At 44.2% G+C, this 16,485-nt stretch overlaps 1 protein-coding gene across 4 annotated transcripts; it reads left to right on the top strand.

The window, feature by feature from the left end:
- Positions 1-3,898: 3,898 nt before the first annotated feature.
- On the top strand, positions 3,899-16,248 carry TACO1 (translational activator of cytochrome c oxidase I). Of its 4 annotated transcripts, none has more exons than XM_087854227.1 (5): positions 3,899-4,404; positions 5,597-5,643; positions 7,071-7,198; positions 7,707-7,884; positions 8,220-16,248. In XM_087854227.1, the coding sequence occupies exons 1-5, from the start codon at positions 4,122-4,124 to the stop codon at positions 8,418-8,420; spliced, it is 837 nt and encodes a 278-aa protein (XP_087710353.1). In that variant the 5' UTR covers positions 3,899-4,121; the 3' UTR covers positions 8,421-16,248. The 4 variants fall into 4 exon arrangements, with proteins under 4 accessions (XP_087710353.1, XP_045670198.1, XP_045670197.1 ...); XM_045814242.2 differs by having other exon boundaries at positions 3,900-4,404; positions 5,594-5,643; XM_045814241.2 differs by having other exon boundaries at positions 3,901-4,404; positions 5,597-5,700.
- Positions 16,249-16,485: the final 237 nt, after the last annotated feature.

Below are 16,485 nucleotides of genomic sequence, written 5' to 3'. Positions count from 1 at the left end.
CTGAATTTCTTCTTGTGATGAATTCAGTTCTTCCCATTCTGCCACTGTGGTCATGTTCCAGAGACACCGGCTGGGGGATGAGAGTCCACCCCAGTGCATCACACTATCCTACAGCCTGAGTCATCCCTTTTAATAAAACACAGAGCACATACTCTGTGCCAGGGGCTGTGACCCTCAGGTTGCTTGCAGTCTCCCAGATAAACACTTCCTGGCAGTGTTGTACAATACGGGTGTGTTGAGGCTTACTGGTTGCCCTGAGGATGAGTTGATCCCCTGTACCTGGGTAGGAGCCTGAGGAAGTCAGGGAAAACTTCACAAGACAAGGGATGTTTGAACTGAGTTTTGAAGGCTGAGTAGGAGTTCTCTGGGAATAGGGAAAGATATTTAAAGCAGAGGGAACATTCGTGTACAACACTATAGAGGCAAGAGAAATATGGCCATATTCAGAGAATTGTAAGTGGATGTGGGGTTTTGAATGGGGAATGTGGCTAGAGAGGTAAGCAGAAGCCGGATCAGGCAGAGTCTTCTGTGCGTTGCAGAACGTTTAGACCTTAACGCCTGTATGAGACTTTGGAAAACTCGCGTAGAGGGAAGTCCTGCTCAGAACTGCACCTTAGGGGGCAGTGAAGAAAATGCCTGAGTAGGGGGTGAAACAGGGAGTCAGTTCACCGACTGTAACAGTCAGGATGAGAAAAAGTAAAAGCCTGAACTAAAGCAGGGGCAGCAGGGAAGGAGGGCACAGGGCATAACTGAAGAGATTTAAAAGACAGGGTAATCAGGATGCATTGAAGTACTGGCTCTGAAGGATGACAAGTGATAACTCCCAGACCCTGTGGGTTTGGACACCAGGTTCCGATGGCTGGCTGGGGTTTCCAAGCCCAAGCCAGTTTCCTCAGCCTACGCCCGAACATGGTAAGATGGAGGAGTGGCTGTCCCCACTGCTGTGTAAATGCTCCAAGTCCTGGTTGAATACTCCCTCCATTTATTTTTATTTTCATTCTGGGCTCACATTTAATCATTTCAAGGGAAGAGAAGAAGGGCAAATGGTGACTGATTCCATGAGCCAGTATTTGGCAAGGAACTGGCATCGTGTCAGAGGCATTGAGGTGGGGGCAGCAGTGGGTCTGGAGAATGGGGGGCGCCTGGCTGGCTCAGTCAGTAGAGCACGTGACCCTTAATCTCAGGGCTGTGAGTTCAAGCCCCATGGTGTGGAGCCTACTTAAAAAACAAACAAAAAACTACTAAGAGTTTAGACTATGTGGCAAAATGAGCACCTGCTGGCTCTGTTAGAACTGTGCTGTACAGTCTGACAACATGTATTGTATGGGAGATTCCTGCTCTTTGGTTTTTAAGGGGAGCTCCAGGAGAGTCATACCGGCAATTTTCATCTCACTAGCCTGGGCTAAGCTGCAGTAACAAACCCCCACATCGCAGAGACTGAACACAACAAAATTTTACTATTTGCTTATGTGAAGTCCTTTGGAGGTCGGTCAGCTACCTCATCCAGAACTTGTGGACTCCAAGGTTGCTTAGAAGGGGAAAATATGTTAGGAATAGTCCTGCCTGTATCTGCCAAATTCAGTCACATGATTCCAGCCTAACTGCAAGGATGTTTAAGAAAGATAGTCTGCCTGTACACCTAGGAAGAGGAAATAAAGTGGCGGATAAATAGTTCTATCTCTGCCACACCATCATATTAGCAACCAATGTTAATGATTTCTGTGATCCTGAAAACCAGGCTTTAGAGATGGCTCAGTCATCCGTGAATTTATCTTGAGTATTAGCTCAGACCGAGAAGGTAATTCTGTCCTGCCGTTCATCACAGATAAATAGATACATAAAACCAGCTGCAAAGTTAACAGGAAACAATATTTCTCCCAAGCACACCTGCAACTTAAAAGTGTCATAGTTCCCTTCTCTGAGTGACTTCTTTTTAAAAATTCACTTAGGAACTTTGTTCTGTAAAATCAGGGACTGTCAGAAAGTTTGCTGTTTGAAATTCTATCAGTGAGAATGAAGACTTACAGTCTTGCTTGGAGAATCTAAATCACTCCGACAGAGAAGCAGCCTTGATTTCCAACCCACGTATAGAATTTCAGAGCAGGTGTTTCTGAACACGGCATTCCCCATTTAGCTTTGTAGTTTCCACGGAAACTGAACTCGGACTGCCTAGCAGTGCAGAGCTGATGTTGACCCACTTCTCATACAGCTCTGTGTTCCGTTGAGCCTATCAAACTCTATTTCACTGAAGTTTCACCTAACTTCCACCTTTCCTCACAATCGTATAATAATTATCTTTTCCTCTGCTTGGTGAGACACCCCACCATCCCTCTGCTGTGGAGTTTTCCCTGTTGCACTGAGTCCGTAGCCTGACTTTGTTGAACTACAGGTTTGCCCTTGGTAGACTTAGGCTGGGCCAGGGCAATCTCAGACTTTACTTTGGCCTTCATGCTTATTTGTGATTATAAATTCCCTTAATTTGCTTTTTGCTATTCAAAGTGACATATTAAACTATATTTTTAAATGACAAAAAAGTAATACCATATGTGAATGCTAGTAAGTATATGAAAAGATCTTTGACATCATTAGTCATGAGGGAAATACAAATCAAAAGCACAATAAGATATCACTTTATACCCACTAGGGTGGCAACAGCTATAGTAAAAAAGAGATGATAAATGTTGACAAGGATGTGGAGAAAAGTGGAAACCTCATACATTGCTGGTGGGAACGTAAAATAATGCAACTGTGTTGCAAAACAGTCTGGCAGTTCCTTAAAAGATTAAACCGAGTTACTACACAACCCATCAATTCCACTCCTAGGTATATACCCAAAAGAAACAAACAAATGTCTATACGAAAACTTGTATACAAATGTTCATGACAATATTATAATAGAAGATGGCAACAACCCAAATGTTCATCAACTGATGAATGGATAAATAAAATGTTGTATATTCATACAATGGAATATGATTTGGCAATAAAAAAGGAATGAAGTACTGATACGTGCTACATCAATGAACCCTGAAAACATCATGCTAAGTGAAAGAAGCCAGTCACAAAGGACCACATATGATTCTATTCATGTGAAATGTCCAGAATAGGCAAACCCATAGAGGAAGAAGTAAATTGGTGATATCCCAGGACTGAAAAAATTGGGGGAAAATGGGGAATGACTGCTAATGGATACATGGTTTCTTTCTGGGGTGACTAAAATGTAAAATTTATTATGGTGATGGTAACACAAATCTGTGAATACATATACTAAAAACCATTATACACTTTAAATTGGTGATGTATGACGTGAATTGTTTCAATAAAGCTGTTATTTAAAAAAACAAAAAACAAGAACTATGCTGGACACAGTGGTCCTGTCCTGCTCTCAAAGAATTTCATATTGTGGCGGAGACAAACATTTTTAGGTAAGTGCTAAGGTACAGGGGAATATGAAGTGTCATGTGAGCCCAAAGGAGGGCAACTGGAGAATTAGGGGATGTTTTCCTTTGGTGGAAAATTATGTCCGAACTGAATCTTGAAGGAAAAACAAAATTTAGCCAGGTGAAGTGAAGTGGAACAAGGATCAGCAAAGACCCAGGTTTGTGCTGAAGACAGGAAATGTGGAAAGTACTAGGAGCAACCTGATGTTGCTAATATGGCAAAGTACAAGGAGGAGAGTGCCGAGCCCATCACAGAGTAGCTTGGATAATAAGCAACAACAATAATACATTCCTAAGTGAACTATTAGTTTAAGCTAAAAATTTCAGTTGGACTCTAAAAGTCGCCCCCATCTCGACCCCGGCTCTGCACAGGTGCGAGAAAGGAGCAAGTACCGTGCGACGGAACGGAGTTTTCGGGCGGTGGGGGCGGGTTTCTGGAACGGACCGGGGGAAAGGAAGTGTGCTACATTATCTAAGGCACCGCTCCCGGCTTCCGCGGGGATGTTATCGGGTCTTTTGTATCGCGGCTGCGCCGGACTGGCCTGAGCAGTTGGGTTTCTGGTGACGGGTGGCGGCGGCCGCAGGCTCGGGACCTGCTCGTTTCCTCCTCGGACGCCACGGGCTGACCTTGGCCGCCGCTCATCGGCTGTTCTTGCTGACCTAGGTCCAAGGTCGAAGCTGATGGCAGCTTGGGCCGCTGTCAACCTGAGCAGGGTCGCTGCTCGGGGCTTGCGGGGGGCGCGAGGCCCCGGGGTCCGGGCGGCTCTTCCGCCCACCCTCGCGGCCTCCCAGCCTGAGCCCATGGGCTGTACTCCGGCTCCGGGCAGGACGCTGCACCTCACCGCGGCGGTTCCTGCTGGGCACAACAAGTGGTCCAAAGTCCGGCATATCAAGGGTCCCAAGGACGCCGAGAGGAGTCGCATCTTTTCCAAGCTCAGTTTGAGTATCCGCCTGGCAGTTAAAGGTAAGTCACCCGCTGCTGCGCTCTCTACGCCCACAGCTAAAGCAGGGCCCACCCCGACCCTTGGTCCTTCATATTCTTTTCTTTTCCTAATTCCCACCGTTGCCCACTTCATAAAAGCTCAGGTCACCTACCTACGTTGTATGTCTCCACTCACCTTTCCAGATGCTGAGCGTCTGCCTGCTTGGCAGGGAGTTGCTGTTAGGACAATAATGGTAAAAGTGACTTCATTCTAGTGTGTAGCTGGGTACTTCATGGAAACAGACCCTAAGAGTAAGGTCACGTGTATCTTGCCTGAAGAGACAAATCAAGCCCTCTATTCCCCTCTGGTAACACATAGGTTGTGGCAGGGGCATTGAATAAATCCATTACTTGCCCAGTCTCAGTTTGCTTCATTACAGTTTCCTAAGACATATTTTCTTGGAAGGTAAGTTTGCAACCATGTCTTTTTCAATTGTGTAGCCATGGCAAGACGGCTTTTTTGTTTTTGCATTTAGTGTAAGATACCTGTAAGAGTGGAGAAAAAAGTCCTTTAAATTCATGGACTTTGGGGTCAAGAAGACTTGGTTTCTGTCACTTACTAAATGTATGACCTTGAGTAAATGGCTTAACCTTGCTGAGTTTCAGTTTCCTTCTGTAAAACAGGGATAGTACCCACTTTCTGGTCGTTTCTGGCACATAATAGGCACTCAGTAAATACTAATTTACCCCTAGAATTCGTGCCTGATATTTCTCTTGGCTTCCTTCTAAATTCTTGATATTGAGTGAGATCAACACTCTTGAGTGTTTGTTATGTGCACTGGTGATACAGAATAATGAGGTAGAGCCCTTACCCTGAGAGACAGCATGATTACATGCTGTCATATGAGCGTTTCAATAATTATACACAAAGTAGTAGAGTCAGAGCAAGAGGAAATGTTGGTACCATTTTCATCCTTACCTCTTTGTTGCAAAGTGGTGTTTGCTGAAACCTAGCAGAAAGATATCCATCCTTAAATAGTGAATTAGAAACTTCTTTTCCAAAATGCTTCTCCATATTTCATTTAAATAGTGAATAAATGTTCTAAATTAACTGAGAGCCAAGGGGTGACTTGCTGCTCTTTTGGCTGGGGGTGGGTAGAGTGGCAGAAATCCCTTCTTTCTCCCCGGCTGTAATGAGATGTGCTCACTCACTCTTTTCTCTCTATCTCAGAAGGAGGCCCCAACCCTGAGCACAACAGCAACCTGGCCAACATCTTAGAGGTGTGTCGCAGCAAGCACATGCCCAAGTCAACGATTGAGGCATCGCTGAAAATGGGGGTGTGTCTTCAGTTTGACTTCTTGTTATTGATCACAGTCCCTCCAGGGCCCATGTCTGGAAGGCTACCAGACACTCCTTAGATTATCAGAGAGATGGGTAGCATTGTGGTTGAAACCCTCAATACAGAGCCTTCTGGTGGCTCTCTGACCTTGGACAGTAGTTATGGGAGCACAATCAGGAATAGGATAAATAGAAAATGTACAGAACCAGACGGCCTAGGACTACTCAGCCAAAGTGTGAGGAAGTGCGGTAGAAAGAAGGGGGCACAATGTAGGGAATATTAGATTGAGGAAGGGTACGTTTTTCAGATATGTATGCCCTAAAGGAGAAGAGCCAGTAGAAAGGGAGACGGGGCATTAGTGATGGTGGGAGGCGCAAGGTGTAGAGTGCAGTTATGGGGATTGTCTTTGAGCCTAGGTGAGAGGACACCTCTTCCTCTGGGACAGTAGGAAGGATTTGAGAAAGTGATAAGCATCTTAATAGCTAATAATTATTTAGTGCTTACTCTAGGCCAAGCACTTTGATAAGAATTTTGTATGCATTACCTCACTGAATCCTCAAAACAACCTTAAGTGGAAACTGAGACGCAGAAAGATTAGGTGATCAAGTCACACAGAAAACGACAGACTTGAAACCAGACAGACTGTAGAACCTGTTCTCTAACCATTATACACATGCTGTCATGTGGGCTGTGGTGCAGATAAAGTGGAAGTAGAGGATTTCCCCCCACCTGGTGGCCCTTTATTTCCTTTGTGAAAGAAGAAGGAAGAAATTGTCATTTGAGAGTTCCCGGAAAGGCAGCAAGGCAGGGTACTGGGAGAGAGTGGTGAAGGTCAGATGTGTGGGCAAGCGATGAGTGGAGGCAGCATGGGAGGTCCAATGAGATTGGTCACTAGACCTTCAATGAATTGTTTGAATTTTTTGGCCATGCTGTTTTCAGTGGTTCCTATGATAGGGCCCAGGTGTGCTATTTCCTAAAGCGACACTCAGCACCCCAGGGGTAGGAGACTTTACAGGTGAGTTTCATGCCAGATGGGTGTAGGAAGATGAGTCTTGGTGGGAGCGTGGGGTGGTGTGTGTGTTAGATGTGGGATTCAGCTGGGACAGGGAGGAAATGAAACTGGGAGATAGCTCATTGATTGTTCAGGGACCAGAGAAACACTTCCTTCCCAGTAAGGGGTTGTACTTGCAATTACCTCAGAAGTTGGTCCCAAAGGGCCACCTCTCAGAGGTGGGGGATAACAATAAAGACTTGAGACCCTAAGCTGTACCCCAGAGTGCCCATCCCATGGAGTTAGTGTCCGTGTTCTGGCTGGGATGCAAGAGGTAATTGGGAAACAGGAAAATGTGCTCATGTTGTTTATTGCAGAAAACCAAGGATGTTTATTTGCTGTATGAGGGCCGAGGCCCTGGTGGCTCTTCTCTGCTCATTGAAGCATTATCTAACAGTGGCTCCAAGTGCTATTCAGACATCAGACATATCCTGAACAAGAATGGGTAGGTGTAGGTCTGGGGAGAGTGGAAGGGTATGAAGCCTTGAGGTTCCAGTTCTTTGCAAGGAAAGTACAGTTGTTCCTGGTGGCATTTCAGGTTTTAAGCATACTTCATCCTTAGCAGAATCCAAATGGGATCATTTATTCTCCCTTAATTTGTTCTGTACTAGACAGGATATGGAAGACTTGTTCATCAGGCGGAGAAGGGGCCCTTTGTCCCATTTTTCCCATCTGTAGCCATATGATGTCCAGGTCTTAAAATGTACCACCAAGACTGGAATCTTAAATGATGAGCAATGTCTTTGCATCCACTAAACTGCAATCAGGGCAGAAAGAAGGGGATGGAGATATGTTTGGATTTTTCTCTTGCCCGGTGGTAGCTGCATATTCTCCTTCAGAATATGTATGTCTATACTCCAAAGGCTGGGTGGGAAACAGTAATTAGAATGCAGTGCTATGTGGGGGCTGAGTGTCTACAGACATTCAGTCTGGCGTGTTTCCTTTCCTTTGAGGGGAATGATGGCTGATGGAGCTCGCCACTCTTTTGATAAGAAGGGGGTGGTCGTGGTTGGAGTGGAGGACAGAGAGAAGAAAGCTGTGAACCTAGAGCGTGCCCTGGAGCTGGCAATTGAAGCAGGAGCTGAAGATGTCAAGGAAACTGAAGATGAAGAGGAAAAGAACATTTTTAAAGTGAGTATGAAGCCTTGGTGTTTGGTGGACTTTCTAGAGGGTCCTAATAGATGTGTTAAGGCGTGCTTCTCTGTTTCTTCTTTCTTGCACCCTGGGGTACAAATGACATAAAGAGTTCCCATATTGCACAAATATTTATTAAGCGAATACTAGATAGGTCTCACTTTACGGAGGACTACGAGAAGGATTCAGAACTCTGAAAACCGTATCTCCGCTAGTAGGAACTTAAACGCAGTGATTCATTATAGTAGTTCCATTCAGGTTTTGCAAAGTTCTGATTGGCTTTATCCTGTTATCTCCTGGCTCCTCACCTTTTGACTTTCTTTTGTCCCTAGTTTATCTGTGATGCTTCTTCACTGCATCAAGTGAGGAAGAAGCTGGACTCCCTGGGCTTGTGTTCGGTGTCCTGTTCACTAGAATTCATCCCCAACACAAAGGTGCAGCTGGCAGACCCCGACCTGGAGCAGGCCGCCCTTCTCATCCAGGCTCTTGGCAACCATGAGGATGTGATCCAGGTCTATGACAACATTGAGTAACCAGGCTCTGTGTGCCCCCGGGGGCCTTCCTAGGCAACTGGCAGCTCATTCTGGAGCACAGGCTTCTGCAGCGACCCTGAGACTGAAGCAGATTGGAGGCCTAGCAGGTTAGGAGGCATAAAACCAAGATCTGCAGCTTTGTGGCCAAGGGAATCACTACATCTCTGTGGAGCCTCTTTGTCAGCTCTGCTGGTGTCGCAGAGCCCTCCTGGATGCAGGGTGCAGCCAGCCAGCTAATCAGACTCTGATCTTAGGAAGTTGGCCCTTGTGGGAATGGCAGGTGCCCTGAGGGCCCTTGTACTAGAAACTGCTCTTAAATAATGTTAAGTGATCTGGATTGCTACACTCCTGTTGTGTGGCTCTAGTGTTTTCCTGGGTTTTTGTCCAGCTGGGTTTTTGCTCGACTTCCTCTGAAGTCTATAGGTTTAGTTCCACTACTCCAGTCCCAGGCCCTTTTTTTTTTTGACCCAAGAAATGTAGCTCCCTTAAGGCACCACGCTGTGCTCTAATGCTGATCTGGTGACCTAAACCTGTCATCAATCATGCAAATAGTATTTGTCAAACACCTGTGTACCAGGAACTGTACTTAACCAGGAGCAAGATCCTGCTCTAAGACGTAGGACCTCAGAGGTCAGACACAGGACTGCTGTCTGCTGGAACTGCCTAGGGCAGTGTGAGCTGCTGTGCATGCATCCTTGTTCTCTTCTTGTGGCCTCTGTGCCCTCCTTCTGCTAGAGAGCTTAAGGCTCTAACCCAGTAGGAAATCAAGTGCCAATGATAAGGGACTCCCAGGCTGTGCTTCACCCAGGCCCCCACGTGTTCTGAGATTGGTCAGAGCAGACCTGTCAGCAGATTGGACTGCTGTCAGGAAAGGCTATGCCAAGCTGGCTTTGAAAGCTGCTTGGTCCCCAGAATGTCCACCCTAGCTCTTTTTCCTCTCTGCTGCCAAATGATGGGGCACTGGGAACTGAAGAGGAAATGAGAATAGAAGGAAGGGTGAAGGACTGAGTCAGAGCCTGGCCAGCTGGGAAATACAACCCTTCGTACCTTTGGCTCCTAAGGGTCACTTTTGGGTTTAGAGAGACCAGGAGTGCCAGTCACCTGTGCAGGAGCCCATCAGACAAGTCAGGCCTGGAGTGGCTTTTTGATCCCTCTTATCACCTACTCATAAGTTGTTTAAGCCAGTTCTGAGATCAGAGTAATTTTCCTGAAGGAGATTCAGGTAAATGAGGAAAATAACAAAAACCAAATTGGCTGGCTATAAATAATAACTTCAGCTTCTAGGAAAAGCAGATTACTAATTCCATGATGACTCTAACAGTTGGAGAGCAAGGCTAAGGAAAGGAAAACCAATGAACTAACCCACGAGAGTTCCAAAGCATGTGCTCTTACACCTCATTTCACAATCATGATACCACCTGGACTCTTTAGTTTTTTGTTTGTTTGTTTGTTTGTTTGTTTGTTTGTTTTTAAAGATTTATTTATTTGTGACAGAGAGAGCAGGGGGAGGGGCAGAGGGAGACAGAATCCCAAGCAGGCTCCACACTCAGCACAGAGCCCAACACAGGGCTTGATCTCATGACCCTGAGATCATGACCTGAGCTAAAATCAAGAGTCGGATGCTTAACCAACTGAGCCACCCAGACGTCCTTGCATTCTTTAGTTTTTAAAGGTGATAACTTATCCAAATATCTGACGAGCACATCCTTAAAATAGTGCAATTTAAAGTGCTGCTTTGTAATTTATAAGATACTTTCAGATGTTATTTATTTGATTTTCACAGCAAACCTACAAAATAATCAGGCCAAGTATCTTATGCACAGATGGTCTCATAGCAAGCAGGTGAGACTAGGTCTGATACTACACTTACGTTGATAGACCTTGGTTTATAAAAATAGCTCTGTTTTGTAAATGTTGAATATAATTATAATTTGGAAGAATCTGGTAATTTCTGTCTGAGAAACCTGCATCAGGAGAGCCTGCTCTGGAAGGGAACTTGGCTACTCATGTGAATAGTCCTCATCTAATAGATAGGATTTGTTAATAAGGATTTTTGTGTAGCTAGTTTTCTTACAGCAAGGGTTTGAATGGCTCTGCACTGACCCCTGGTGGTGCCCTGCAGTCTTTACTGCGGCTGATATGGGAAAGGCAGAAATGCAGCCTTATTTGGACCTGTTCTGCCTCTAAGTCCGCTAAAGAGACCCTTAGCTATAGGTTAAATAGTTAAATAACTATTTAACTGAATAGTTAAGTAGAGAGGATATGAGTTATTTTGCCACTAAAAATTATTTTTTGAAGAATATTTTATGTCAGAAAATGTTTACAATTAAGTGGAAAACAAAGATGTAAAGCTATATGTATAGTATGGTCCAGATTTTAAAATATAGTCATACTTCATGAACTTTTTAAAAAAAAGACTAGAAGGAAGTATATCAAAATCTCAAAACTGGTTATCTCTGGGTGGTGATGTTATCACTGAGTTTTATTTTCTATAATCATATATTTTATCAGGGGAAACATTTTTTTTAAAAAGAAAACTAGTCACATTATTGTCCAGCTAGGGCGACAGCATGTGAGAGGGCAGGAATCAGGCATACCTTAAACTCCAGAGAATGAGATCTGGTCTTGGCTTGCCTTTGCCTTATCTTTGGTCATTGTCTTAGCAGACAAAATCATTCAGTGCCTTGCAGCTGGCTTCGGCTCACTTTCAAGTGACCTTTCTGTGGGATGGGAGTATTTGTGACAGGTTCCGTCCATAGCCTTGACTCTCACAAGAACCGCTCACGTGGTACGTAGCCACCTTCCCTCTGCCAGAGGCCTGGCTGAATCGAACAGGAACCATGTTGGCTCCAGCCAACAATGGAAATTCAGCCATGGCCTGAGTTACTCTTTTGGGTTTTTTTGGTTTTACTCTCTGAAACTTACAGCACAACAGTCAATAAAACTTCACACACGAAGAAACCCCAACTTGTAGACTTTTATTTGAATCCCTGGGGACTCCTCTGGGGCCATTCTGAAGAGGAAATAAATGAGCCAGTAGGTCTCGCAAGAGCGAGTGTAATGATAGAGACCACACGAGTCTTGACCAAAACCGCTTTCTCTCCTTATGCCCTCCCCAGACACTGAACAGGATAGTAGTTTTTGCTTTTCCTTTTTTTTGGTCTTTCTTTTGTCCATGTGAAAGAGGTAACATCTGTGGTTTTTGAATGAATAAGTGACCAAATGGGGGGATTCCCTACCCCTTCCTCCTAAGATATAACCACCATTAACAGTCTACTCTGTATTTTTCTACTCCTTGGAACCAATCTGCTGGGGAACAGATTTCAACTCTGCCAATGGCTAGCAACCTTGGACAAGAACTTAACCTCTTTGCACCTATTTCTTCGTCTATAAAATGAGGACAGCAGTACCTATCTCATAGGGCTATTTTGAGAATTAAGTAAGTTAATGTATGTTAAGCACTTAAAACAGCTCCTGGCAATAGTAAGGGCTCAATAAATGTTGGCCTTTCCCCCCCAGTAAGTATGAATGAACATTTTTTAAAACTGAAATGTGATCACCCTCTACATTTCTGCTTTATAAGTGCTTTTTAAGTTGTTATAAGTTTTTATTCACTTCACAATGTATCCTGGATGTTGCAATGAACATTACTTACCTTTGCTCCTTACCTTTGCTTGCTTACCTTTGTTCCTTAGGATAAATTTATAGAAGTGGAATTTCTAAATGAAAAGCAATTTTTCCCTATTAGTTAATGTCAGTAATATATAAAATATCACAGTTGTAAAAATCTTCTCTGAGGTAGGCATCATTCCTTAACAATGCAGATAAAATAACTGGTTGAACTAGTGGTCTGAATATATTCTTTACCTCTGAATTAAAAGGATTTTCATTAGGGGCACCTGGATGGCTCAGTTGGTTAAGCGTCTGCCTTCAGTTCAGGTCATGATCTCAGGGTCCTGGGATCAAGCCCTGCATTGGACTCCCTGCCCTCTGCCCCCACCGCCCGCTCATGCTTACTTGCTCTCTTTCTTCTCTCAAATAAATAAAGTCTTTTTCAAAAAGAATTTTCATCAGATCAGGTGGTAGCTTTGTTGGTTTTTGTTTTTTGTTTTTTTTTAGAGAGCATGCGTATAAGCAGGGGTGGGGGGCAGAAGGAGAGAGAAAGAATCTTAAGCAGGCTCCATACCCAGCTTGGAGCCTGACACAGGGCTCAATCTTGACCCTGAGATCATGACCTGAGCCAAAATCAAGAGTCTGACCCTTAACCGACTGAGCCACCCAAGCACCCCTTGCATGTGTGTGTTTCTTAAAGATTTTATTTATTTATTTTTTGAGAGAGAGCACAAGCAGACTCCCTGCTGGGCAGAGAGCCCGATGCAGGCCTTGAGCCCAGGACCCTGAGCCGAAGGCAGACACTTAACCAACTGAGCCACCCAGTTGCCCCCTTTTTTTTCTTTTTTAATACCAAATTCATTGAGCTATCCCTGAAAAGAATTCGTTTTTGTTTATTATTCCCTATCTTGTGTCCAAGTGTCTCTATGCTCTTGAAAGAAAAAAAAAGAAAGTGTTCAGCTGATATATCAGGCTGCCTGAGGCCCTGAGCATTAGGGGCAGGTTGTGATCCTTGGGATCAGGTATGGTTCAGGTACTTACTTAACCAGGAGCATCTACTCAGTGTGAAACCAGGGGAACTGGCTTGAGAAGGCATGGCCCAAATGGGAGGCTTCATATGGGAAAATGAAGAGTAAGGAGCAAAACAATATATAGAGAGAATATATAACTAAAAGGGCACACTTGTAGAGATTACAAAAAAAAATGTTTTTTGAATGTACTGTGAAAGATGCAAGGCATACCAATTTGAATGACAGCTTCTGTCTCTATGCTTACTTCCTTAAAGGCAGTTACAACAGAGTGGGGCAGGTGCTTTGATGAAGAAAGTACTAGGTGCTCTGATACGCAGAATTGTATTTGTCTGGAAGGGCTTCCTGGAAGGAATGATGTTCAGGCTTAGTTATTTCCTGAAAGAATGAGGGTGGGGGGGAAAGTGGAGGAGGAGTGTTCAAAAACAAAATAGCAGATGCAGGGGTATAGAGGCAAGATGAACTCCAGTGGTTCTGTGTGGCCAGAACATAGAATTTGAATGATGGGGTTGGCAGAGGTAGTAAATGGAAAAACTTGTGGCTGGAGAGGCATAGCCTGAGTTCTGAAGGGCTTTCTTAACTACATTCTAAGGGCTATAGGAAACTACAAAGTTTTTAAACAGAGCATGACTGGATCAGGTGTCCGTTTTAGAAAGATCACCCTGTGATGTAAGCAGACACTGTTATACTGGGTTTGAACTAGGATGGTGGAGCTGAGGATGAGAGCGAAATGGACAGATTGGTGACATAGTCAAGGTTAGCTGTGGGAGGAGGGAAATGGGGAGGAAGAGATCTCCAAGGTAGAGAATTCACAGGGCCAACCTGGGAGACTGAAGGTAGCAGAGGAAATATGGAGCTATGGAGGAAAATGATGAATTCAGTTTGGACTTGTAGAATTTGAGGTGCCTATGGGAGGCTACAGGATGATGCCGAGGGAGCTCAGAAGAAAGTCTAGTATGGTAACTTCAGCATGGGAATGTTTGAGATGGCTGTTAAGGGACAAACAATGGAAAGGAAGCCCTCAAAGAAAGCAGTTGCTATAAGGAAGGAAAGTCACAAGGCTCTTTTCAGCTAAAGACTTACGTGGTTGTACTGTGGTTCTCTCCAGTGTGCGAGGCTCTATTCTAAGTGCTGGCGATAGGATAAGGCATGAAAAGGACAGAATCCCTGCTGCCACATAGCTTATGTTCACTGTAGCTAGAGGAAAGACAAGTAAACATACAATTATAGTCACTGTGAAGAAAAATAAGGCAGAATAAAGAATGATGGAGAGGAGAGACGCTCTTTGGATGGGGTGCTTAGAAACTCAAAAGAGTTGACATTTGAGCAAAGACCTGAATGAAATGCAGGAATTAGCCACAGGAACACTTTGGGGAAGGGCATTCCAGGTGGAACAAATGGCAGGTGCAAAGGTCCTGAGCTGGGTAGGCTCAAAATGTGGTAAGAAGGCAGTGTGGCTGGAAGAGTGATCGTGGGAGAGAGGTAGAGATGAGGTAGGAGAGGATGGCAGGGCCAGCTCCTGTTGAGCCTGAAAGGCCATGACAAAGAGTTTGGGTTTTATTCTAAAGTGCAATGGGAAGCCACTGGAGGCTTAACAGCAGGGCGATGGCATGATCTGAATTACATTGTACAAAGATTGCTCTGGCTGCTGTGTAGAGAATCATTTTTCAGGTGGCCACAGAGGAAACAGGGTGATGGGTTAGGAGGCTAGGGCACTCATCCAAGAGAGGGTGCCAGCTTGGACCAGGGTGGTAGTGGTTGGATTCAGATATATTTTGAAACCAGAGGCAAGAAGACTTGGTGAAGGATTAGATATAGGGGTGTTAGGCAAAGAGCAAAACCAAGGAAGACTCCTAGGTTTGTATTTTAACAATTGCGAAAATAGAGGAGCAGGGTATTTTGGGGGGACGGGGGATAAAGAGTTCAGTGTCAAACTTGTGAAACTGGAGATGTGTTTTAGATATTCCAAGAGAAGCTGCTGAATAAACCTTCCAATACAGGCAATGGAGTGAGTACTAGATTTCCACTTGCATAGTTGTGTCTTTTTTTAATACTTAATCTCACAGGTCAATAAAATTAAGGGTCAGATATGAGCCTCAGATTGGTAGACTGGGACTTCCAGCACTGGCTTATTACACACATTCTCACCAGGATGATACCCCAGTGGAGTGAAAAATGATTCTTAAGGGGTGAAAAAAAAAAAACTTAGACAATACAATGGTATGTGGCGTTCAAAGCTCAACCCTACTTGACGAAATCTTATTCCTTAGTATTTAATTTCTCTCATTAGAATTTATATTTAATTAAGTAATTCAAAATTTTCTCCTGGGTGGGAGGAGGTGATAATGAAAAAGCAGTTGAGAAACACTGGCCTGGTAAAAGAACATGACTTTTGGGCGGCAGACAGACCTGGTATGGATCTTCGCTCTACCACTTGGACATGGTCCTTAACTTCTCTGAGCTTCGATTTCATCCTTTAAATGCCAATAGTATTACTTACCTCAGAGTTATTGGAAAGATTAAGTGAGATGATGTGCCTGGCATATAGTAAATGACTAATTATTAATTTTCTTTCCCCTTTACTCTTTCTCCCCTTCCCAGAAAGGAGATTATTATAGTGAGGGACTACAATAAACTGGGTAGGGATCTAACCAAGTGGGAGAATGACAGATTTAAAAGCTCGTTGCAGAGGGGGAAAAAAAAAACCAAAAAACTAACAGGACAAGGGGCCTGATTAAATATTGGGGGGAGGAGGGAGTGTAAAGAAAGAGGGGAGTCCAAGGTAATTCTTGAGAGATTTGATACCCAAGGCAAAGCCACCACTAAAGATTCTTAGTTGATGGTTGAAAATGGCATTAAAGGAAGATTATTCCAGCGTCTGATTTGTATTACAGCAGAACAGGGACTAGAGGAAGGGAGCCCATATTAATTGTGATGGACTTGGCATCTGAAGACCTGGGTGTATAAAATGTTCAACAATGAGGGTTGGGGAAATTAATTATGGCCATTCTCTATTTTGAAATATCATGAAGCCAGTACAATTGTTTTGGAACAGTAGTTCAGTGGCACGGGAAAACACTTATAATAAAACGTAAGCATACTACAAAACAATATGAAGCCATTTTTGTCAAACGTTGTGTATCTTGGTAAGAAAGATAAAATGATCCCTGGGGTGGATTTTTTTTTTTTCAGTTTTAATTCGAAGAGCTTGTATGGCTTTCATAACCAAAGAAAAAAAGCTTTTATCCGAAAGTACCTCTCTGACTTTGCCACTTACTGGTTTCGGCCCTGGCCAGCAGCGGAACTCCCAGACTTCCGAGGACCCACATTCCAGTACTACCCCAGCCCCTCGGAGGGTGTGGCCCCGGAGGTAGGAGACCCAGGAAAAGGCGGGCAGTGGTGAGGCCGCCCCTGCCTCCCGGCAA

This window comes from Ursus americanus, chromosome 23, assembly GCF_024610735.1.
Source record: "Ursus americanus isolate L20-20 chromosome 23, mUrsAme1.1.p, whole genome shotgun sequence".
Classification (NCBI taxonomy): Eukaryota; Metazoa; Chordata; class Mammalia; order Carnivora; family Ursidae; genus Ursus; species Ursus americanus.
The sequence above is the reverse complement of the archived record's forward strand: the minus strand, read 5'-3'. Positions and strand labels throughout refer to the sequence as shown.